Source organism: Triticum urartu, chromosome 5A (assembly GCF_056163025.1).
Source record: "Triticum urartu cultivar PI428250 chromosome 5A, HENAU_Tu73, whole genome shotgun sequence".
Classification (NCBI taxonomy): Eukaryota; Viridiplantae; Streptophyta; class Magnoliopsida; order Poales; family Poaceae; genus Triticum; species Triticum urartu.
Genome location: NC_141877.1, coordinates 455,140,965 through 455,166,767, shown reverse-complemented (window position 1 = coordinate 455,166,767; position 25,803 = coordinate 455,140,965). Strand labels below are relative to the sequence as shown.

General features: G+C 47.2%; 1 protein-coding gene and 1 long non-coding RNA gene across 2 annotated transcripts; both read right to left on the bottom strand.

Annotated features, from left to right (window-relative positions):
• Positions 1-3,211: 3,211 nt before the first annotated feature.
• On the bottom strand, positions 3,212-9,523 carry LOC147971888 (uncharacterized). Its single transcript, XR_015604889.1, has 3 exons — positions 9,202-9,523; positions 7,805-7,882; positions 3,212-3,533 (listed from the first exon to the last, which is right to left on the bottom strand). It is a non-coding gene; the product is annotated as an uncharacterized LOC147971888 (long non-coding RNA).
• Positions 9,524-12,184: 2,661 nt separating this feature from the next.
• Positions 12,185-13,648, bottom strand: LOC125509650 (uncharacterized). The gene has a single exon (XM_048674667.2). It carries the CDS (start codon positions 13,312-13,314, stop codon positions 12,469-12,471), a length of 846 nt encoding a protein of 281 aa, XP_048530624.1. The 5' UTR covers positions 13,315-13,648; the 3' UTR covers positions 12,185-12,468.
• Positions 13,649-25,803: the final 12,155 nt, after the last annotated feature.

Sequence of the window (25,803 nt, the reverse complement as noted above, 5' to 3'; positions counted from 1 at the left end):
ACAACGGTGTTTGGATAATTGAGCAAGAAACATTTAGCATTGGGCTTCAAATGCTCTTATTGAAAATCGGAGTACCACAGACATGCTTCGAGATAGCATTGACATGGTCAACAGGTGAAAATCAGACTTTGGAAACAAAAAGGATCCATCAGGAATAACTTGTAGAATAAATCTTACAGTTTCCCACGGAAGAAGGGGTAACCTTGCTAAAAGGGGAACTATAACAATAGGGCCTCCGACCAGGTGCGCTAGGCACGAATCACCTTACCGGGTTAAAGAACAATGTTATAACTCTTGGAAATATGTTCCAACCATCATATCTGACCGAGGTGCAGATCTAATTGGTGTCATGATACCTCAGACTCAGGATGTCCGAGAAGAAAAGGTGCAACACAAATAGTCGAAATGACATTGCAAGATTCTCGGGAAATGAACCATGGGAGAGGGTTCCTGGAATAATAGTTCATCATTAAACCAAGGAGGGGATGAGAAGGTGGCTGTTGGGCTCAGCGACAATTCATCGAGAATTTCAAACGGAGGGCTTTCCACAATAATGTGAACAAGAAGATGACACTAGTCAATTCAAATGATATAACTTTGTATGCTCTAGGAAAACATACACCATCAATCATAGTTGAGAGGTGCAACCGAAATGTGGGCTTATAGTAGCATGATCAACGTTAGAATGGTGGTTCAGCAACCGATAGGCTAAGAATGAATTATCGATCATTAACTCCAAAGCAATAGGGTTGCTAGAAGGGCAAAATCCAAACAGCACCGTTCACTTGTTGGTACCCCGGTTGGAATCAATACGAGGACCAAGAAAGAATGGTCATGGTGAGAAGTATCACTATACCAAGAATTCTTAAGTGGTGGAGCAATCCTCACAACATTCTTGACATCAAAGATGGTAATACTCCGCGGTAGAACATAACATAAGTTGGATAGCAAGGAACTCAAGGTACAGCACAAAACAGGAACAAGTTTTGTGTTGGAGGGAATGCAATAATGTTGTCGATGATAACCCAAATCATCGAGGGCAAAGGATGCTATTTCTCATCAAGAATTCGTTAGATATCTTGGAAGACCTCATAAGGTTGATGATGTTCACGACACATTTGTCGAGAGATTTCAAGATGTAAACAATCAGCAACGACATCGAGTCAAAGAAATGATGAAGCGGAAGGTCATTGGAACCATGGGTAGGACACAAACTTTAAATCAAGCTTGTTGCTCAAGGTGAACTGATATGACGAGGAAGATCGATGTAAGTTTAGCTCATCATCGAAAGTTGTGCTCCGAGATTAAGGACCAGGTAGCACAGTTAAAATTTAGCACGATAATGATATAGCCGATCAGGCTAGGAATGACTTGAAGGATTATTAAACTCGTAAGCAACAAGAATTACTTAGAGTTATTGAATCAGAGTGCGGAATCGATTCACTTATCGGTGTTCTCGAGTGACTAATATCTCAGAACCTGGGGGATCCGAGATCGGTGAGAAACAATACTAGATGAAGACTCGCAGGAAGCAACACAGTACTCGAGATACCAGAGGTTAATACTCGAGGAAGATCAAAAATAGAGGTTGCAGAGATGTATCGATCAACAAAAGATAAGTGCTTTAACTTGTCTGAGAAATGGAATCAAGGAGAAAATGTGGTCGGGATCATGATTGCAAATGATCAATACATAGGTACCAGATGATGTCATATCAAGGAAATAGTTAATATTGCAAGAAGCTTCTATGACAGGATCTACATCGTGTCCATGGGCATGAACACAAAGTTCAAGGTCGACTCCCACTTCTTTAATGCATAACCTTTCATTTACTTCTCGCCTTCAACGAAGTTGTGGTGTTGAAATTTTATCCGTCATAACACCAGTAGAGTATGACCCGTAGTAATTTCCGGGTTCACACAGATTAGAAAAAGGCATATGTTCAACCCGTCAGGGTATCGTGGAAACATATACCACAAGCTTCAATAGTAAATACCACAAGCTTGAAAGCAGAGCATGGTTGGCCAATCAGAGGATAGGATTTACCAATGGAGAGAGAACTTCCAAAGGGATTGAATATGAAGGACGCTATCAGATAAAATCCAACAAAGGATCCGGTGGTCCTCAAAGGATCTTATGTGAGCATCGGTACTCAACCAGAAGAGGAAAGAATGCAAAGGCATTGGATTATGGAAACAACTGACTAATCCAGAGCACAAATGCAAATGAATTATGATTTTCAATTCAAGGGATCAGAAGCAATGTTCTGATTAGGGATGGATAAGTTGAATAGCCCTAGGGGTACAATCGACGGCAATTGGATTTGTTGAGAACCAGCTCGTGTTTAAAATGACGTCTGAGCCGGAAAGATAATTTAAAAGGATCAACTGATGATTGCGTGCATTCGCACTCATGTTGAATCAATAGGATCAAAAAGACGATGCCTAAGGATACTGATGAATATTGCCAGACATATGGAAAGCATCCATAATGCAAGCAGCCAAGTATTGCAGAGCAATAAGCTACTAAGGATTTTTGGAGGATCGAACAGTATGTCGATGACCATTGTGAAACACATGAACAACTGGGGGATGAGCGGATACTCAATAAGTGCGAGAATTATCCGTAGGGGTATTCAGGTGACAAAGAACAACAAGGCAGTAAGCTCAAAGGATTATCGAAACAACGATGAGTATTTCGGGGTATCTTGTAATAACAAGAACAACTGGGAATAAAAGTAAGAACGACAGGTGTAAGTATTTATCCATAGGGATTTTTTGGTGGTAGGGAATTGCAAAAGCAACATGCACAAGGTCTCGAGAAAATATCGGAGAGTATTGTGAGAATCTTCTGTTGAAGCAGTAGATCATCCGTAATGAAAGGGTTCTCCGGTAGGAAGTAGCAACGAGAACCTAGAGTTAGATTTTGCAAAATTCATTTAATCCGAATAGAAGAGAGTTCAGAGTCCCAGTGTAAGGATCGAGGAGTAAAAGATCCTAATACCACCCAGATGGCGATGTGGGCCCGTAAGGCACACAGCCATGTTAGTAAAAGTTTTTGTAATGTCTAGACTCAACTTCGGCCAAGGAGTGTGGAAGGGGAATTCCTACAGGCAGTCGGCTCTGATACCAACTTGTGACGCCCCCGATTTAATCGTACACTAATCATACACGCAAACGTGTACGATCAAGATCAGGGACTCATGGGAAGATATCACAACACAACTCTATAAATGAAATAAGTCATACAAGCATCATATTACAAGCCAGGGGCCTCGAGAGCTCGAATACAAGAGCTCGATCATAGACGAGTCAGCGGAAGCAACAATATCTGAGTACAGACATAAGTTAAACACGTTGCCATAAGATGGCTAACACAAACTGGGATACAGATCGAAAGAGGCGCAGGCCTCCTGCCTGGGATCCTCCTAAACTACTCCTGGTCGTCGTCAGCGGGCATCACGTAGTAGTAGGCACCTCCGATGTAGTAGGAGTCGTCGTCGAAGGTGGCGTCTGGCTCCTAGGCTCCAACATCTGGTTGCGACAACCAGGTAGAAGGGATAGGGGGAAAAGAGGGAGAAAGCAACCGTGATTACTCATCCAAAGTACTCGCAAGCAAGGAGCTATACTACATATGTATGCATTGGTATCAAATGGAATAAGGGTATCATATGTGGACTGAACTGCAGAAAGCCGGAATAAGGGGGGATAGCTAGTCCTTTCGAAGACTACGCTTCTGGCAGCCTCCGTCTTGCAGCATGTAGAAGAGATTAGACTGAAGTCCTCCAAGTAGCATCGCATAGAATAATCCTAACCGATGATCCTCCCCTCATCGCCCTGTGAGAGAGCGATCACCGGTTGTATCTGGCACTTGGAAGGGTGTGTTTTATTAAGTATCCGGTTCTAGTTGTCATAAGGTCAAGGTACAACTCCAAGTCGTCCTGTTACCGAAGATCACGGCTATTCGAATAGATTAACTTCCCTGCAGGGGTGCACCACATAACCCAACACGCTCGATCCCATTTGGCCGGACACACTTTCCTGGGTCATGCCCGGCCTCGGAAGATCAACACGTCGCAGCCCTACCTAGGCACAACAGAGAGGCCAGCACGCCGGTCTAAACCTAAGCGCACAGGGGTCTGGGCCCATCGCCCATAGCACACCTACACGTTGCGTACGCGGCCTGAGAGCAGACCTAGCAACCTCCATTACAAAGGAAGTCACGTTACGCGGTCCAACCCGGCGCGCGCCGCTCAGTCGCTGGCGTCACGAAGTGCTTCGGCTGATACCACGACGTCGAGTGCCCATAACTGTCCCCGCGTAGATGGTTAGTGCGTATAGGCCAGTAGCCAGACTCAGATCAAATACCAAGATCTCGTTAAACGTGTTAAGTATCCGCGAACATCGACCAGGGCCAGGCCCACCTCTCTCCTAGGTGGTCTCAACCTGCCCTGTCGCTCCGCCTCAAAGTAACCGTCGGGGGCCGTCGGGAACCCAGGCCCACCTCTACCGGGATGGAGCCACCTGCCCCTTCAGCCCCCATCTCCGAACAGTATCACAGGTAATGTAACTGTGTAAAGTATATTGTATATGCCCGTGATCACCTCCCGAAGTGATCACAGCCCAGTAGTATAGCATGGCAGACGGACAAGAGTGTAGGGCCACTGATGGAACACTAGCATCCTATACTAAGCAGTAGGATAGCAGGTAATGGTAACAACAGTAGTAGCAAGGATAGGCTATGCATCAGGATAGGAATAACGGAAAGCAGTAACATGCTACACTATTCTAATGCAAGCAGTATAGAGAAGAGTAGGCGATATCTGGTGATCAAAGGGGGGGCTTGCCTGGTTGCTCTGGCAAGAGAGAGGGGTCGTCAACACCGTAGTCGTACTGGGTAGCAGCGGCGTCGGTCTCGATGTCTAGCGAGAGAAGAGGGGGAAGAAACAATAAATACTTAACCAAACAGATGCATAGCGATGCATGACATGACAAGTATCGGTGCTAGGGTGCCCTAACGCGGTATGAGGCGATACCGGTGAAAGGGGGGGAACATCCGGGAAAGTATCCCCGATGTTTCGCGTTTTCGGGCAAAGGAGCCGGAGGGGGAAAGTTGCGAGTTTGATATGTTAGGGTTGCGTGGCGAACGAACGGGCTGCGTATCTGGGTTCGTCTCGTCGTTCTGAGCAACTTTCATGTACAAAGTATTTTGATCCGAGTTACGGTTTATTTTCTATGATTTATCAAAGTTTTATGTATTTCTAAAATTTATTTAATTAATTAAATCGAACATTATCCAGAATAGTGAAAGGTGATGTCAGCATGACATCACCATGACATCAGCAGGTCAAACTCAGTTGACTGGAGTCAAACATAACCAGTGGGACCCACCTGTCATTGAGACAAAGGTTAAATAGGATTTGTTTAAACTAAATAGGATTATTTAAGTGTGGGCCTCATTAGTCAGTGACAGATTAGTGTTTTAATTAGCAAGTTAATTAATTAGGATTAATTAACTAATTAATTAATTATTTTTAGTTATATATATATATATATTTTTAAATCTCTTTTTTGTTAAAATGTTCTGGGCGTGGGGGCCCTTGATCAGTGGCCCTGGCTGGCCTAGCGGGCGCTGGGCGAGCGGGTTAGTGGGCGGGCGCCCGTGGAGGCCGGACCTGGGCACGCACGGCACCAGGGGGCTCGGGCTCCACGGCTGGGCGCGGCCTCCTGCGAGGCCACCGGTCAGCGCAGAATGGAGGGGGGGACCGCGGCCAGCAGCAGGAGCCCCGGACGCCGTGGAGCGACGAGGGCGGCGTCAGGGCGTGGCCGGGCGGAGGCGGGGTTGGCACGGCTGCGCGCGGACAGCAGCCGCAGCAACAACGCGGCGAGGGCAGTGGCTGGGCACGGGCGCCCAACGCGGTGACGGCAGCGCATGGAGTGTGGGCGCGCAGGGAGATGGCCAGCGCGCGACAGCGGGTCACCGGTGCGGCAACCACGAGCTCCTTGGGAGCTCGGGCGCGACGGCAGGGGCGACCTACGGCGACAGGAAGGAAAGGAGATGGGGGAAAAGGAGGAGGGGGCCTCACCGGGCCCTGTAGGTGTGCAATAGTGTGCGCGAGGAGGAGTCGGGGAGGCGCCGGAGCTCGAGGCGGCGGCGGTCGACGACGGGACGGCGACGGGGTGGCGATGACGACTGGCGACGGCGTCGGTTCGACGACGAGGCGAGGTCGCGGTCAGGCAGGTGTTGCGCAAAGGAGAGGAGGGCGAGGAGGAGTCCGGGAGGCGAGCATCGATGCGACGGGGTCGACAACGGCGGGAGTCAGGGCGGCGCGGTCGCCAGGTCTGCGCCCCCGATCTCGATCCAGATCGGGGGAGGGAGAGAGTGGCGTGGGAAGAGTGGGTTAGGGATCGGGGAGTGGGGGGTTAGTGGGGTTATAGGCCGAGGTGTGGGCCGGCCTGGGGTTGGCCTGGTGGGATGGCCAACTGGGCCACGAGGCCCACTTGGGGAGGGGGGTTTCTGTTTTTCCCTTTCCATTTCTTTTATTTTGGAAAAACAGGATAGCTACTGTTTTGGATGAAAACAAGGCATCAAAAGAGACCTTTATTGAATGTGAAATTTAGCAAATAATTCAGGTACAACATTGTAGTGTTGCCTAAAAAGTTTCAGGGCCAATGGAATTGTTCAAGCATTTTTAGAAATTGGAAAGGTTAATAAATATGTTGTTGGACCACTAAAAACAATTCCATGGGCACTTGGAAATCCAAAAGAGGTCGGTTCCAACATGACAATTATCCAGGGATTCTTTGCCACACATTGAACATTTTAGCTATCATGTTTCGCAAATTTGAAATTTTGTCTTAAATTTTTGAGTTCGAATGAGAACAGAGATTTGGATCAGGTGAGGATTAGCAACAATAGGAGTGATGACCTGGCACAATTAGCAGAGGTTACTGTAGCTTAATTACCCGGGCGTCACACTGGCCTCGGAAGATTAACACGTCGCAGCCCTACCTAGACACAACAAAGAGGCCAGCACGCCGGTCTAAATCCTATGGCGCAGGAGTCTGGGCCCATCGCCCGTTGCACACCTACACGTTGCGAACGCGGACGGTAAGCAGACCTAGCCTCCCTAATACAAGAGCAGGCGTTCCAGTCCAATCCGGCGCGCGCCGCTCAGTCGCTGACGTGAAGAAGGCTTCGGCTGATACCACGACGTTGAGTGCCCATAACTGTTCCCGCGTAGTTGGTTAGTGCGTATAGGCCAGTGGCCAAACTCAGATCAAATATCAAGATCTCGTTAAGCGTGTTATTTTGAAGTAACCGCGGACGCCGACCAGGGCCAGGCCCACCTCTCACCTAGGTGGTCTCAACCTGCCCTGTCGCTCCACCACAAAGATCCACACAGAGGGCCGTCGGAAAAGTATGTCCTTTCAGCCCCCAATCCGTGAATCAACCGCGGGTACTCAACGAGCCGACCCGACTTTAGTCACCACATGTATCATATATATATATGTGTGTGTGTGTGTGTGTGTGTATGTATGTATATACCCGTGATCACCTCCCGAGTGATCACGACCCGATAGTATAGCACGGCGGACGGATAAGAATGTAGGGCCACTGGTGATAAACTAGCATCCTATACTAATTATTTATGATTGCAAGTAAGGTATCAATAACTATAGCAACAATGACAGGCCATGCATCAGAATAGGATTAATGGAAAGCAGTATCATGCTACACTACTCTAATGCAAGCAGTAGAGAGAAGAATAGGCGATATCTGGTGATCAAGGGGGGGGGCTTGCCTGGTTGCTCTGGCAAGAAAGAGGGGTCGTCAACAGCGTAGTCGATCGGGGCACCAGCAGCGGCGTCAGTCTCGTAGTCTATCGGAGAGAAAAGGGGGGGAGAAACAATGAATATAATGCAGGCAGATGCATAGCAATGCATGACATGACAAGTAACGGTGCTAGGAGTGCCCTAACACAGTAGGAGGTGATACTGGTGAAGGGGGGAAACATCCAGGAAAGTATCCCCGGTGTTTCGCGTTTTCGGACAGATAACCGGAGGAGGAAAGTTGCTTGTTCGCTATACTAGGAACGCGTGACGGACGAACGAACCACGTATCCAGATTCATCTCGTCGTTCCGAGCATCTTTCATGTACAAAGTATTTTCATCTGAGTTACGATTTATTTTATATTGAATTTCGAAATTTAAATGATTTTCTGAATTTATTTTAATTTGACATATTAAATTGACTAAATGCTAAGTGCACCCGAAAGCGTACCCAGCAGCGTGTGCTACAGGCTGATAGGTGGGGGCCATTGACCGCTGACTCAGCAGTCAACAGTCAAATGTTGACTGGTCAAGGGTCCAGCAGGGCCCATATGTCATTGACTGGGACTAGCCCAGTCAGTAGTTGACTGGTCAAAGTTGTGACTGGGTCCACCAGTCATTGATTGACTTATTTTAACAAGGGTTTAATTACTCTAATTAGGATTGCTAGAGAATGGGTCCCACTTGTCAACGTTAGTGGGTTAGTCTAATTTTAATCTAACTAATCTAATTAGCAATTAGAGGAGGGCCGGCTTGCTGGGCACTGGATAGAGCCCAGCCGGCTTCACCGTGGTTGTGCATGCATGCACAGGCACATGGCGGCTACAGCCAGCCACGGCCATGACCACGAGCGGGCTGGCACGCGTGGGTGTGCAGTTGAGCGCAGGGGTCGCACGGGGTGCAGTCCGTGGCCTACGGCGAGCAGCAGGCAGCAGCGGCGACAGCGACAGCGGCCGTGGAAAGCAGTGCGACATCAGCAGCGACATCGGCAAGAAACGGCAGTGGCGGCGCAGCAGAGCAGTAGGACGCAGCGGCATCGGAGCAGCATCAACAACGGCTACACGGCAGAAGTACGCGCGCACACACAAGAGCTCGAGCTCCCATCCTTGGCGGCCGAGCGCGCGATGAGCAGCCGCAAGCGCGGGTCTCCTCGAGTGCGGCCAGGGGTGCAACGAACGCGGGCAGGGAGCGGGGCGTGTTGCCGAGAGCAGCAGTGGGCGCGCACGGGGAGGCCAAAGGTGCGACCAAAGGCGCGCGGGAACGCGGACAACGGAGCAGTGAGCGCGAGCTCCGACGGCATCGAGCATGGCGGTGGCCTACGACGGTGGTTCGAAAGGGAAAATAGGGGAAACCAAAGGAGAGGCTCACCTAGGAGCACAAGGAAGGCTCGGCGAGGGACGGGAGCAGTAGAGGGCGACGGGATCGGCGATGGTGTGCGGCGGCCGGTGAAGAAGACCGGCGATGGCGACTTCTACGCGGCACCCCGACTCGAGCTGGTCCCCGGAACGTACGAAGCCGAGCACGGTGACCCTCCAGGACGTGCCTCCGAGCGACTGTGATCACGGTGGCCACGGCAACAAGGGCAAGGCAGCGGTGATCACACCGAATTCGAGCTCTAAAACGAGCGGATGAGGAGGGAGGCAAAGGGGGACCAAGGGACGCTGGACGAGTGCGTGCTAGGGTTTTTGGTGGACGCCTTTATAGGCCCGGGGGGGCTACGTGTTGGCCATCCATGGCCAGTGTGCCATGGATGTGCGCCACGTCTCGCTCTGCCTCCTCTGGTGAGAGGAAAGGGAAAGGCCGGCCAGATGGGCTGGGCCTGGAACAACGATAAAGATGGGCCACGTGCACAAGGGGCTTTCTCCATTTATTCATTTTTGTGCAAACTTATTCAGCTCCGGTTTTGCGATTGATTTAGATGTCAAATGATGTTTGTTCTAGTCCAAACTTTGTACATAAATACTTAGTAACATACCAGAGATGCACAAAAAATTTCAAGCTAAATGGAATTTTTTGTCTATTTTTAGAAATTGAAAAGGGGCAATTATTTTCCTGCTCGTACAGTTTTAATCAGGTTAGGGGCATTTCAATAACCCAAAAGTTGTTGGTTGTTACATGAAAATTACTTAGTGAAAAATTTCCGCCCATAGCACATTTTTATTTGATAGTTTGAAGAAATAATATTTTGACTTGTTATTTGAATTTAAATTTGATCTTAGTTTGAAACAAGTGAGATTTAGAAAAAGTTTAATTATGATGACCTGGCATGATTAGCAAGAGTTTACTGTAGCTTAACTATCGGAGTATCACAATTTTATTCCAACCATTTGAACCTTGATTTCTAGTCTTCCCCAAATTGCTTTCCACTCAAATTATTCTTCCACCATAACCAAATCTGTGAGAGAGAGTTGAGTGTTGGGGAGACTATAATTTGAACCACAAGTGCAAAGAGTTCATCATCAACACACTGTCTATTTATTACCTTTTGGAGAGTGGTGTCTCCTAGATTGGTTAGGTGTCGCCTAGGAGCCTCAATCGTGATGTGGAGTTGAACCAAGAAGTTTGTAAGGGCAAGGAGATCGCCTACTTCGTGAAGATCTATCTGAGTGAGGCAAGTCCTTTGTAAGCTATGCCCGTGATGGGATAGACAAGGTTACTTCTTCGTGGACCCTTCGTGGGTGGAGCCCTCCGTGGACTCGCGCAGTCGTTACACTTCGTGGGTTGAAATCTCCATCAACGTGGACGCATGATAGCACCATCTATCGGAACCAAAAAAAATTTACCATGACTTTCATGAATGTCATTCTCTGGTAAAACTTGGCGAGCACTTAAAACATTTGTCATTCTTTGCCACAAAATATATTTTTGAATATTTTGATTTTTCTTAGATTTTACTGTTCATGGTGGTATGATAAGAGTTAAAACTTGGATGGGCACTTTCCAACACTTTTGTCATGAATGCAAATAGCATTGACATGTAGGTGATGTTTACCCAAACATTTTGGTATCTTATTTGCTTTTTTCTGATTTAGTATGAATTAGTTATGAAGTTTTTAAAATGATGGCCAAACGATCAAAGGACAAAAGCACAAGACGACTAAAGTGGGTTGGACAGACAGTTGGCTTTTGAAAATTAAGGACAATTCTGTCGAGTGGGGCATAACTAGAGGCATAAAACCAATTATCCCATAAATTAAAAGAAGAAGAAACAGACATCTCTTTGAATCGGCGGAGCCTGTATTCTATTTTCAGAAAATCCCGTGCATCGAACATGGTCCGCACTCGTCGATCGAGACACATGGCAAGGTTGCTCGTGAATTTCAGCGCGAAACCACCGAGGCTCGGACGACCGATATCCATCCACACCACCAGCAACGTCGTCAAACGACACGACTGCATACCCAGCCACCAGAACCGTCACGCCGACGCCTGCGGCAACAGCCGGCGTCGGCGGCGACCCAGACATCCGGACCCGACGAGCCGGTCGGGTCGCCGTCAGCCGCGTACGTACGTACGTACGCCCGGCCCGGGTCGTGTCACCGGCGAGGCGACGAGGCGATCGACGTCGACGGGCCCCCTCCCCCCCCGCGGTCCACCGCCGCACACGTCGCCCCGCACCACGGCCGAATCGACCGGCCGACCGACACGTGACGCCGAGCCGAGCCCATCCCTGACGCGGCGCGCGCGTCCGTCCCGTCGCGGTCGGGGCCGGGGGCCGTCGCCGTCGGAATCGCGGGCGAGCGAGCGAGCGAGCGAGCTGTCGGCCTCTGCCGCGCCCCGCCCGTGAATTGAAATCGATTTAAGGTCCGCCGACCGACGCCGACGTCCAACCGAACACGAACATATCCCCCGCCCGTCCCCCGACGACGTCGCGTTGCGTACCGGCCGCTGCGATTCGTCGAATCTAATAATTCGTGGGCGGGCGGGCGACAATAATTCGTGGCCGGCGGGCGCCTGCGCCTGCCCTCGGTGGTACGCGACGCGGCCGAATTCATGCCGCCTTGATTCGCCGCCCACGCCGCCGATTGGTTCCGGATCATGATGGAGTTATGGAACAATCTGGACAATCTGTTCATGCCTGCGCTGTACTGTACGCGACGGAGTTATGAGCAATCTGGACATGCCCTGTGCTCTAGTGCACCGTGCCTGTACGTGGTCGGCACGCTCTCCTCTCTTCACGACGCTCAGGGAATGCTACCAGCGAGGTAGAAGTGCGGCCTAGCTACAAGTACATATCCAGGTCTCAGCAGCCATGATCGACATGAGCAGCACGGTGAAAATCGTAACATGAGCAGCAGAGCATGTGGTGGGAGGAGTCAAACAAGCACTGGAGTAGTATAATGAGTGGTAGTGGTAGTTCGCTAATCGCGAAAGGGAAATCTTTTCAGGGCTTGAAACACGCCGTGAGCAGACCGGGTACTGATTGGTTTATACAGGCACCTCACCTTCTAGGTTAGCCTTCCGATCAGGCACTAAGACAAACGGCTTCTTAGATCGACTCCTCTGGTGAGTAGTGACATAAAAATTTCCAAATACTACTGGCCGGAATCCGGGCAGACGATGATGATAGTAAGAAGGTTGGGGGAGCTCAGATCAGCTCTCCTCGGACCGTGCCGTGCTCGGCTCAACCACGGTTCACGGCGGGCTGAGGAACAGCGCCGGATCGGTGTCGGCGAACACGCCGGCCACCCAGTAGGACCCCAGGTCGCAGCCCGACGGCCACTCGAACGGGCTCGGGTCCGCCAGCTCCTTCCCGCCGGCCTCGTCCGCCACGCCGAGCCCGAGCGCCACCGACGGGTGATCGGTGAAAGCCAGGCCCCCGTTTCTGTCAGCCGCGGGTGGCACGTCGGGCTCGCCGGCCGTGAAAGCGAAGCCCCCGTCTCCGTCCGCCGCGGGTGGCGCGTCAGGCTCGCCGGCCGTGAGAGTGAAGCACCCTTCCTTCGCGGGTGGCGCGTCGGGCTCGCTGGCTGTGAAAGCGAAACACCCGTCCGCCGTAGGGGCTGCGGCGGGATCCTCAGCTGCTGTGACGTCCTCGGTGGCCGCGGCCTCCTTCGTCGTCGCGGCGACGGCGGCTGAGGCGTCGGCGCCGGGCTCAGCCTCGGGCGCCGGGGGCGCGGCCGGCGCGACGCGGCGGCGCTTGGAGTTCTTGGCGCGCTTGGGGCTGGAGGACGAGGACGACGACGACGAGGAGCTCTTGCGCGAGCCGCCGCCGACGGGGACGTTGCGGAGGGTGCCGCCCTTGGTCCAGTAGCGGCGGCAGGACTTGCAGTAGTGGCGCGGCTGGGAGGTGTTGTAGTTGTTGTAGTAGCAGAACTTGGTGTCCCTGGACTCGCAGCGCGGGCAGGGGTCGCCGTGCGCCTCCCCCTCCGCCGCCGCCGCCGCCCCCACCTCCGCCTGCGCGGTCGCCGACGGCGCCGGGTAGCCCTTGGGCCGGCGCAGGTCGACGGCGCCGGCGAACGGCCGCCGCCCGGGCTCCTGCATGCCACCTACCAACGAGAGCAAAGCTGGCTCCGATCGGTCGGCGGTGGAGGGAAGGAAAGGAACGGACGGACGAGGCGTTTGGTTTGTGTAGCTAGCGAGCGCGAACGTGCGTGGGCGGTGCGGCGGGGTGGGTCTTAAGGGGGCGGGCCGGTGGAGTAGGTCCAGCCGTCCATCTCAAGTGGAGCAGCGTTTTACGGTGCGGCGGCATTTGACGGTGCGGCCGCATGCGTGCGTGAGGTGGCGCCGACTGTTGGGGCGGTGTGGCGGGGGCGCCACCGCCACCTTTGTTTGACCCGCGGCACAGCGCCCGGCGGCAACCACCGCGCGGGCGTACGGGCCTAGTACGACGTAGTATACCACCACGAGCTACTAGCCGCCACCCGAGTGGTCTGGTTTTTTACCCGCTCCCGTGATGAGACGAGACGGGTCGACGCGCGCGGTGCCGTGTCGTGCGCATCCCCCTCCGACGGAGCGCCCCGGTCGCCGGCCGGGCCCCAGGCGCTCGTGCAGCCCACCTCGTGCTCGTGGACCAGCAGCGGTCGTGCGGTGGTTGCGCACAGCGACGGGTCTCCCTCCCCTCGGCACGTACAGGAACCTCACCGTGGCAGCCACCAGCCAGGCCCAGGAGGGCGCCCCGAGCCCGAGGCGATAAGCGCAAGCGAAATGCCCGCGCACGATCGGGCCGGGACCCGGCAGGAACGCGTCGAGCCCGTTGCTCCGGGTGCGCGGGCCGGTGACGGGCACCCGCGACCAGTCTGGCCCTCGCGCCCGGCGGCGGACCGAACCGATATGGTGCGTGCGCGCCGGTTGCTCCGGCCTCCGGGCACGGCACGGGACGAGGCAGCCAGCCGCAGCGTGCGCAGAGCGCCGGGATGGGAGGGGCGGTACGGCGGTGCGCCGTGCCGTGCGCGGCCCGCTGGCTCGGAGGCGCGCGTGGGCGTGACGCACCGGCGCGATGGTGCCACGAATCTCTGTTCGCGCCATGGTGCCGCCGTTGCTCGAACCAATCACGGCGTCCAGTGACTGATCCACAGTGTGATTGGTGCCCAGTGACTGATGGACAGATTGACGTTTCTTTTTGGTTCGATCCAAACGGATTGGGTTCCAGTGTCGGAGATAACGGGGTAGAAGAGAAAAGGCATCAGGTGCGAAAAAACACAAAAAAGAGGGGTGAACTAGTTCCAAGAGCATCTACAGCCCGGCTCACCGGTCGGACCAACTCGTCGGTGACCGGTTAGTTTTTGTCGCGACCAAATCGGCCTCCTCAAACTACCCTTATACCTTCGGAGTTCGGACTGATCGGCACCTTTAATATCCAGCACATATTAGGCCTCCTTCGATTTAGAGAAAATTAAAACGTAGAAATTAAAAGTAGTGTAGGAATTTGATAGGATGACATTTGTCATCCTAAGAACTGTCTTGCCTCGTTCCTATACAGAAAATGAGCTTTGAGCGGATGTGTACTTTTCTCAAAAAATACAGGAAATAAATAGTATTCTTATGAAAATCATCTGCATGCTTCCTACGAACCGAATGCATCTATAGAAAATTTTTTTATGCAATTCTTGTTCCTACGTTTTTCTTATGAAAATCCTCCAAACCGAATGAGGTCTTAAGGCAGATGCGAGGCATACATAGGATGAACCGAACACGTCCTACCATGTTGGACCGGCCAATGATGACTTGCGCCTATCCCACCCCGATGTGGCAGCGGGCCAGGGAGAGGGCGGCGCGGCGTATGTAGCTTCCTCCCGCCAGTCCAACGTCTCCGCGATGGTTGATCCGAAGAAATAGCTCCTCGCGACGGTCCTCCGCTGCTTGCTCTCCACAACGGAGACTAACGCACTACGCCTCCACCGCAAGAACGCGAAGGCGATCCGGCTCAACATCGACGCGCAACCCCCCTACCGCAGCTGCGGCCTCCCCCTCGGCTAGATCCGGCAATGAGAAACGACCCCGCCATGGATACCAGGGCCTTGGCGCCGACTGATGAGTGATATGTTTACACTCCTCTGCCCTTTGTTTAAATACTTTAGCTACACGTCAGCTGACTGAGTTTTTAGCTTTTGGGTTAGTCGGTTTTTTTAACTGTTGATGGCTGCTTCAAGATGTGTGCTAGTTGTTTTTTTCCTGTTGTGTGTGTTGTTCTGTATTGGGCTGGACGTTTTTTGATTGACCCCTATTTTGGGTCGGTCGATTTCTTGTTGGGCTGAAGCCTCTTATGTGTTTTCTTATTAGGTTGTTTGTGTGCGTTTTTGCTTCAGTTTTTTGTCGATTTTTATGGGTATATTTTGGATGTTGGGTGAATACAAAATATAAACACGCAAGTAATTTATGTGTATAAATTGCAATTCTGTGAAAAATGCACTACTATGTGCTTATTTCTTACATACTACGAAAATTGTGCAGTTTCATTATAATTGTATTTTATGTGAAAATTCCACTATCATATGCATATTCTTGCATATTATTGAAAGCACAAATTTTTTTATATATTGTGTGTAAATTTGTTATTTTTTGATTACTTTATAGTTTCTTTCTTCTTAAAGGGTAATATCAATGCAACTAATTCATTCTTACTTAGAAAACTTCATTATTTTGATTTTTTTAGTAGTTATTTCATTTTTTCTGAAGGGAAATATCAAAACCACAAATTCATTTTTTCTTACAATACTTTATTATTCTGTTTTTTATTTAGTGTTTGGTTCATTTTATTTTTTTATGGTAATACCAGTGTCACTAATTATTTCCTTCTTAGGAAACTTTCCTTTTTTTGTGTGAGAATTCTAGTGTTGTATACTTATTCTTGCATATTATAAAAAAGTGCAATTTCTGTGTAAATTGTGTGCAAGTTTCTCTTTTTTGTTTCCTTTCTTGTTAAAGGGTAATACCAATGTCTCTAATTCATTCTTTCCTATAAAAGTTCATTATTTTGATTTTGATTTAGTTTGTGTTCAATTTCTTTCTTCCTAAAGGGCTTCTAACTCATTCTTTCTTAGAAAAACTTCATTATTTTATTTTTCATTTAGTTTTAGCTTTATTTTATTTCTTATTTAATTGTAACACAAGTGCCACTAATTCATTATTTCTTAGGAAATTTCCTTTATTGCATTTTTTTCACTATTATATGCTTGTTCTTGCATATTAAAAAACTCATAATTTATGTGTAAATTGTATGCAATTTTTATCATTATTTGTTTTTATTTTCTTTCTTCCTAAAGTAATAACAATGTCATTAGTTCTTTTTTAGAAAACTTCATTGTTTTTATTTTCTTTTGCTTTTTTGTTAAATCTACTTTCTTCTTTAAGGGTAATGTGTATGTAACTCATTCATTCCATCTTAGAACACATTTTTTATGAAAATTCCACTATTGTATGCTTAGTCTGTCATATTATAAAAAAATGCAATTTCAATGTAAATTGTGTGTCATTATTTTATCTGTATTTTTCTTCATCTTTAAGGTTAACACTAATGTCACTAATGAATTGTTTCTTAAAAAATATTACTATTTTTTGTTTTGTCATTTTGCTTTGGTAGTTACTTCTTTTCTTTTTTCTGAAAGGGTAGTACCAAAACCACTAATTCATTCTTTCTTACAAAACTTCATTATTTTCTTTTTGATTTAGTTTTTGTTTCATTTTATTTCTTCTTTATTGGTAATACCAATATCACTAATTCATTACTTCTTAGGAACTTTATTTCAAGTGGGAATTCTAATATTATATACTTTTCTTGCATATTATAGAAAAGTGCAACTTCTGTGTAAATTGTGTGCAAATTTCTCATTTTTAACTTTCTTTCTAGTAAGAATTCTACTATTATATACTTTTGTTGCATATTATAAAAAAGTGCAATTTCTGTGTAAGTTGTGTGCACATTTTTTATTTTTTTGTTTCCTTTCTTCTTAAATGTTAATAACAATGTCACTAATTCATTATTTCTTAGAGACTTTCTTTCTAGTGAGAATTCTACTATTATATACTTTTGTTGCATATTATAAAAAGTGCAATTTCAGTGTAAATTTTGTGCAAATTTATCATTTTTTATATTTTTTCCTTTCTTCTTAAATGTTAATACCAATGTCACTAATTCATTCTTTATTAGAAAACTTCATTATTTTGTTTTTGATTTATTTTTGATTTTATTTTATTTCTTCTTAAAGGTAATACCGAAGCCTCTAATTCATCGTAGAAAAACTTAATTATTTATTTTTCATTTAGTTTTAGTTTCATTTTATTTCTTATTTAGTTATAAATTAAGTGCCATTAATTCATTCTTTTTTAGGAGATTTCTTTTATTGCGGACATTTCACTATTATATGTGTATTTTTGCATATTGCAAAACAACACCATTTTTGTGTAAATTGTATGGATAGAATCATTATTTGTTTAAATTTGTGTATATGTTTTTCTTCTTGAAGGGTAATAGAAATACCACTAATTTATTCTTTCTAAGAAACCTTTTTTTGCTTCATTTATTCTTTAAGGCAAAACCAGCACAAGTATTAAAATTTCACGTAACTGACCTTTTTCTTCCTTTGGTTATTGGGTTAATAGTGCACACCTCCTCGTGAGTTTGCAGTGCGTGTGCAGAACGATGTAGTTTCCTCGGGAACTGATTTAATATTTTCGCCATTTGGAAGTTCTGGACATTTTGTTGATGTACATGTTAGTAAGTTTTAGAGTATGTAGCAGTAGCATACTTTTTTAGATAATGTATGTAGCACGTGTGTTGATTTTTTTGTATGCAACACATCTTAGCAACTCTGAAGGTGTAACTTTTTTTCCAGTGATCTGTGAAGTCTAACTGTTGGAAAAAAGATGACCATCTAAAAACCTCAAAAATTTCGACTATATGGGACCCATCATGTGCAGAGCTCGACAGTCTAGCTTGCTCGCTACATTTTTCTATTGTGTGACATGTAGAGCACTTGAGATGCTACAGGACACTTGCACATGGCTCAATCAATCTGACCTATTACATTGACTCCTTGCTGATGGGCCTGCTAAGCGGCTGGCCTACTCTGTACGCTCAGAACTTAATTCGATCACGAGAATGACTGAAACAGTTTTTGGTCAGTCAACTGAACCAAATTCTATTTTCAATCGACTAACATCTAGCCGCTCCCTTGTTTAAACCAAGATATTCGCTCTGGTATTGCCACCAATGACAAATGAATGCATATGATTTCGCAAATCCTCTCTTTTATTGAGTTTTCGCAGGAAATAGGCTAAATATGGACGAAATCAAGTGAGAACATGGAAATGAGTGAAGGAGATAGAGAAAATCAGGAGGAGGCACGTTAGAAGCCACAAAGCAACAGACGGCATTCCATGCGACCGCGGTCGTATGGCGTGGAAACCAAGGCCTCTCATCCACCCAAAGGTTCAAGGTCAAAATGTCAACAGAGCATCCGCGAGCGAAGCCAGAACAAAGTCATCCTCATCCATGTCCATCATCCCTATCCGCCGCTATTTCCATCTCCATAGCCACCATAGCTCTTCTTTCACTAGATCATACTTGTAATCATGCATCGCGCACAACATTCATTACAAGACATGTTATTAATCAATCCATCTCTATGATGTGTTCTTCGTGTGATCTGATATCCATTTATGAGTAGTTCGTTAAGGTACGTGTTGAGGCAAGAGCCTTACAACCCTTTGTATTTGTTGTGGGGATCAATGGAAGGGGTTTGAATTAATGTCTTGTATGCGTGAAATAAAACTGTTCTGTATATGTATCTTGTCTCGTCTGCGTTCTTCATCCTTTTAGGTACCCAGGATCACGGAGAGCGAGCCATGGAGAGGCTAAGGGAAAGGAGACCGTGAAGTGTTATTCTGAACACTGGTGACAAAAGGATTTAGTACGGTAACATGGATCCTGTCTCTGGGATTCAAGAGGTGTAGTCATTAACCGCACAAAGCTTTTGTGTGATTACTACAATCCTAATTATCGAGGCAACCCTACGAGACAGATAGGGCCTTCGGTTAGACAACTGATTCTTGATGCGGGACGCGTGCCGATCAAGATATAATTTGGAAACATCCATCACTTCGGTTTGTAACAAGCACATATCGACGGATGACTTCCAGCGCACAAATTAAGATCATATCGGATCCCAACACAAATACATGGTTATAAGCAATAAGGCCACATACCCGTACCTAATTTTATTATAAGTGTTAAACTCAAGGTTGTTTGATTTCGATCCGGTCAAAAGCTGGAATTATTTCTTTAACAAAAACTTGCTAGAGACCCTAACTTAAAGCGGGCTTTCCTCTCGTGGGTTTGATAACTCAGGGTCACCTCTGGGAAAATAGGTGAGAATACTTTCTGCTCCATTTCCGGATCACTAAAAGAAAGTAATCACCGACCTCCGACGGATCCCACGGCTGCTGGTTCATCTGGACGCGCGGGGAAGCTGGCGACCCTGCCATCCGCCGATCCCGCGACGACGTGCCCAGACACGAACAGCTCTTCCGACTTCAGAAACGATGTAGGCGCCCATGAATCTGAGCCCCAACATCTCGACTAGCATCCGGCGATGCTCTCTTTGCCTCCATCGTGGGCGACGAAGTAGGGATAGAATTGAGGAGGAAGTGGGGCAACAGAGTGGGCAAAGGAGTTGACGACGGAGTGTGGTGGGTAGGAAATGAGGAGGAGTGAGGGACAGAGTGCATTCGGGGCGACGTGGCTATTTCACGAACGAAAAGCTGACGTGGGTACTTTTGTGTGATAGCCTGGCTTATTAGGGATGATAGACTAATCATATAATTCCTTCTTTTTCAGGAGCCCATTCAGAAAGAACTCCAAAGTTAAGCGTGCTCAGCTTGGAGTAATTTCAGGATGGATGACCGACCGAGAAGTTGCTCCCGGGTGTGCACGAGTGAGGACAAAGTGTGTAGAAAAGACTAGTATTGATTTGTGGGGCTAGTCTAGATCCCGTCAGGAGTAACGACCACCGGCGGGTGTGTTCGGGGCGTTACAAGTTGGTATCAGAGCCGGCCCTCGTGGTTACACGGATGTTTGTGGACAGGTGCGCAGTCATGTTGTTCATGACGTTTGTGATCCGTCGTGGCACACGACATGGCATATGTACTGGACTGGATGCACAGACGTATGTACCAAGAGGGAACGTTCCTGTGGCCCGACGAGGACATCAGTTCCTCTGAGTGGGGGTGTATGTGATAGCCTGGCTTATTAGGGATGATAGACTACTCATATCAATAAGGAATTCCTTCTTTTCCGGAAGCCCATTCGGAAAAAACTCCAAAGTTAAGTGTGCTCAGCTTGGAGTAATTTCAGAATGGGTGACCGATCGAGAAGTTGCTCCTGGGTGCGCACGAGTGAGGACAAAGTGCGCAGAAAAGACAATATTGATTTGTGGGGCCAGTCTAGATCCCGTCAGAAGTAACGACCACCGGCGGGTGTGTCCGGGACGTTACATTTTGCATATTGTAAGATTCGTGCAACCATCTCATGGTTCAGAGCGCATTCGGGGCGGAAAGCTTAAAATTTGACGTTCGAGTGTTAAGATTTCTTTAAAACAAAAAATAACATACATTAATTGATGAAAAGTATCATCAAATGTTGGATGGAAAAATCACATTAATTACGGACAGTGTCATTATTTTTCTGTTATGACTATAGCATGTGTATACTTGGTTAAATAACTCAAGCGAGGATCGCCTTAATTTCGGAAAGTATCGTTTATGTGGGCTCCTCCTAAAATCTCTCGTCCCCTTTTTATCATCTTCATGTTCCGCCACATGATCCTACCCGACGACGTCAATGTGGGACAAGCCATGAAAAAAAACACTCACGACATCTCTATTGAGGCATTCTTAATTAATCAGCAAAATGTGGTTTCCCTGTTGCAAACCCACATGCAACTAGCTAGTATATTAATCAGTAAAATGTGGTCTCACCAAAACCTTAGAAAAAACATATTACTCATCTTATGCCAAGAGAGACACCTTAGAATGGACAACATTCAAACCCACTGTGATAATGGGAGCACTGAGGTCACCGTCGGCGAGGGTGGGAAGAAGGATAAGTGACAACACAGATGAGATGACATGTGCTGTAATAAAGTACATGAACCTATCGGGGGTCTTAAGTCATAATTATTGGGTTAGGGGATGGTATTTTTCCCGTTGTAATGGATGATGTCTACTACACAACCTTCTTCTTGTAGACGTTGTTGGGCCTCCAAGTGCAAAGGTTTGTAGGACAGTAGCAAATTTCCCTCAAGTGGATGACCTAAGGTTTATCAATCCGTAGGAGGCGTAGGATGAAGATGGTCTCTCTCAAGCAACCCTGCAACCAAATAACAAAGAGTCTCTTGTGATGTGGACTCGACTAGATGGCGAGTCGTCGATGGCCTGATCTTTCACGGTACTAGCAGCAGGAACAAGAAATTCCGGTCGAGCAAAGATGAAAGACCGTAAGATCAGAAACTTGTGTCGGGTAGATTGGATCGACTCGACACGCAGCAGCAACAAAATCCCTTTGGATCAGCAACAAAGATATTTGGTGTCCCCAGACATGGGACGTTTTCTGTAGTTTTATTGAACTCATGACTAAAACAAAAATCTGACCTGATACATCGGCCGTAGCCAGCCTTTTATATAGGCGTCACACGGCCAAACCGACCAACGAGAGAAACTAAAACGACATGGACTCTATATCAACTAATCTCTGTTATACGTATAGGAATCTCTCTCCTAACTACTAAATAATACTTTCCTAATAAAATAATACGGCTACGCTGATCACGTACATCTAACCCAACTTAACTAGGACTCTTAGCAAAGTGGAACCCCAGTTGGAATTTCTCCAGCCAGGTTACAACTACACGGTGGTGTTCTGAAGTTTGGCTTGATGTCTTCCTTCCATGATTCAGCTGAGTGAATTTGAATACCAACAGAGCCAATATAAAGTATACACGAAGTCTGTGTAGATGCATGCGTTGGAGTTTTCAATTCCTTTGCACTGGTACTATTGTGTTTCTCCGTATCTTGAATATATGGCACGACCCTGGACATCTTCATGGTGTTTCTCTCTTTTCTAGTAGCTATAACACCAATGACCACATCATCCCCTCCTCCTTTAAGAGAAACCATCCTCGGTTTCAATGTATTCTTCTCAATTTTCTTCTGCAACGAAACAGTGGCATCAACCTGGATTGTGCTATCAAACATTGGCTGCAACACACGCCGCTTTCCGGCCTCCCAAAAAGAATAAGTGTTGGACCTCCCCTCATGTGTGGCACGTCGATCATATTGCCAAGGCCTCCCCAACAACAAGTGGCATGCATTCATTGGCAAAACATCACATATCACCGTATCAATATAATCGTCCACAGAAAAATGAAGACGCACCTTGTGAGTAAATTTCAACTTGCCCGATTGATATAACCATTCGACGCAGTGTGGTTGTGGGTGCTTCCAAGTAGGCAATGCTAAGGCATCCACCAAGTCCTTGCTGACCGCATTGGTGTAGCTTCCTCCATCTATGATCAACTTACAATTGGTGTTTTTGATTTGGCATTGAGTTTGAAAAATATTCCAACGTTGCCCCTTATCCTCAATGCGATCCTCTTGCACTTGCTGCACCATTAGTGAAGGATATGACTCAGCAGCTTCAAAACTCGCAACCACATTGTCAGCATCCCTAGATTTTTCACTAGAAGTGTCAGAAACTGCCTCTTCATCACTAGCGGATGCATAGCCATATCTCGTGAGCAACACTCTTTTCTCATTAGGACATTCACGCTTCATATGTCCCCTTCCTCCACACTTGAAACACTCTATGTCACTAGTGCGTCCGGTCGACTGTGCACTAGAATCAACCATCGACAGTCCTGATTTTGAAGCATCCTTTTGCACGGAACCATGAGAGCAATTTGATGATGTCGCCCTGGAGCTAGGACCGACATCCTCATTCTTATGCTGCGAGTGTCGCCATGTGTTCAAAGTGGTACCGGGAACTGTGTTGACTTGGTGTCGCTTAATCTGTTGTTCCGCACGCACAGCTTGGTGCACAAGATCTTGTATGTTGTAGTAGACCACCATCTCAACACGATCTTGCACCTCGATATTCAGCCCGTTAAAGAAACGTGCCATGGTCGCCTCTGGATCCTCCGTTGTCCCTATACGTATCATAAGCAATTCCATCTCCTTGTAATATTCATCAACACTCATATTACCTTGAGAGAGCCGCTGCAACTTGTTGTACATATCTCTTTTATAGTGTTCAGGAACAAAACGACGCCTCATGAATTCTTTCATACCTCACCAAGTCGTCGGGCGATTTCTTGAACGACAAATTTGATTCCACCAAATTAGCGCGTAACCGGTGAACTCAATTCCAGCAAGTTGAACTTTCTTCTCCTCGCTATAATGATGGGCATCAAATATTTGATCAACACGCATCTCCCACTCCAAATAGCCTTCTGGTTCGCACTTGCCGGAGAACGAAGGGATTGAAATTTTTATGCGCCCAACTCCATCATCCAAAGGCACACGCACAGCTTGACCAACTCGGTCATGCACTCCACCACGAACGGAAGTTTCAAGACAAGGCTCATAGTGTCGTGGTCGTGGCGCGTATCCCGCCTGGTCAACGCCATCATCGAAACCATCCTCTCCAGCATGAGCGTGTGCCGCCAAACGGCGATCATGCACGCCGGCATTTCCGTCGTGAGCTGGTGGTGCATAATGCAGTGGAGCAGCCGGAGCAGTCTGTGATGGTGCAGAATTCGTTGCCGGCATATTGATGATGTCTGTCAAACCATCGAACCGAGTGATCAAGACATCTATCCTTTTGCTGAGCGCATCATGACATTGCTTGATGTAGTTGCATGTGTGGTCAAACCCATCCTGAATATTTTGTGGAATACCATCCGCATACACCAGACGTACTATTTCCTCAGAATCAGTAGCAACCTCATCACCCTTGTTGATCGAGGTTGACATCTTGATCAACATAGTACCGTGAACAACCTTAGCTCTGAATACCACTTGATGTGGACTCGACTAGATGGCGAGTCGTCGACGGCCTGATCTTTCACGGTACTAGCAGCAGGAACAAGAAATTCCGGTCGAGCAAAGATGAAAGAGCGTAAGATCAGAAACTTGTGTAGGGTAGATTGGATCGACTCCACACGCAGCAGCAACAAAATCCCTTTGGATCAGCAACAAAGATATTTGGTGTCCCCAGACATGGGACATTTTCTGTAGTTTTATTGAACTCACGACTAAAACAAAAATCTGACCTGATACATCGGCCGTAGCCAGCCTTTTATATAGGCGTCACACGGCCAAACCGACCAACGAGAGAAACTAAAACGACACGGACTCTATATCAACTAATCTCTGTTATACGTATAGGAATCTCTCTCCTAACTACTAAATAATACTTTCCTAATAAAATAATACGGCTACACTGATCACGTACATCTAACCCAACTTAACTAGGACTCTTAGCAAAGTGGAACCCCAGTTGAAATTTCTCCAGCCAGGTTACAACTACACGGTGGTGTTCTGAAGTTTGGCTTGATGTCTTCCTTCCATGATGCTGAGTGAATTTGAATACCAACAGAGCCAATATAAAGTATACACGAAGTCTGTGTAGATGCATGCGTTGGAGTTTTCAATTCCTTTGCACTGGTACTATTGTGTTTCTCCATATCTTGAACATATGGCACGACCCTGGACATCTTCATGGTGTTTCTCTCTTTTCTAGTAGCTATAACACCAATGACCACATCATCTTGTGTCCCCAACACACCCAATACTAGGTGCAGTAGTTCGGTGAAGAGATGGTGATACAAGTGGTATATGGATGGTAGATAAAGGTTTTTGTAATCTGAAATTGTAAAAACAGCAAGGTAACTAATGATAAAAGTGAGTGTAAACGGTATTGCAATGATAGGAAACAAAGCCTAGGGTTCATACTTTCACTAGTGTAAGTCCTCTCAACAATAATAACATAATTGGATCACATAACTATCCCTCAACATGCAACAAAGAGTCACTCCAAAGTCACTAATAGAGGAGAACGAACGAAGAGATTATGATAGGGTACGAAACCACCTCAAAGTTATTCTTTTCAATCAATCCGTTGGGCTATTCCTATAGGTGTCACAAACAGCCCTAGAGTTCATACTAGAATAACACCTTAAGACACAAATCAACCAAAACCCTAATGTCACCTAGATACTCCAATGTCACCTCAAGTATCCGTGGGCATGATTATACGATAGGCATCACACAATCTCAGATTCATCTATTCAACCAACACATAGAACCTCAAAGAGTGCCCCAAAGTTTCTACCAAAGAATCACGACGAAAACGTGTGCCAACCCCTATGCATAGGTTCATGGGCGGAACCCGCAAGTTGGTCACCAAAATATACATCAAGTGAATCACGTGATATCCCATTGTCACCACAGATATGCATGGCAAGACATACATCAAGT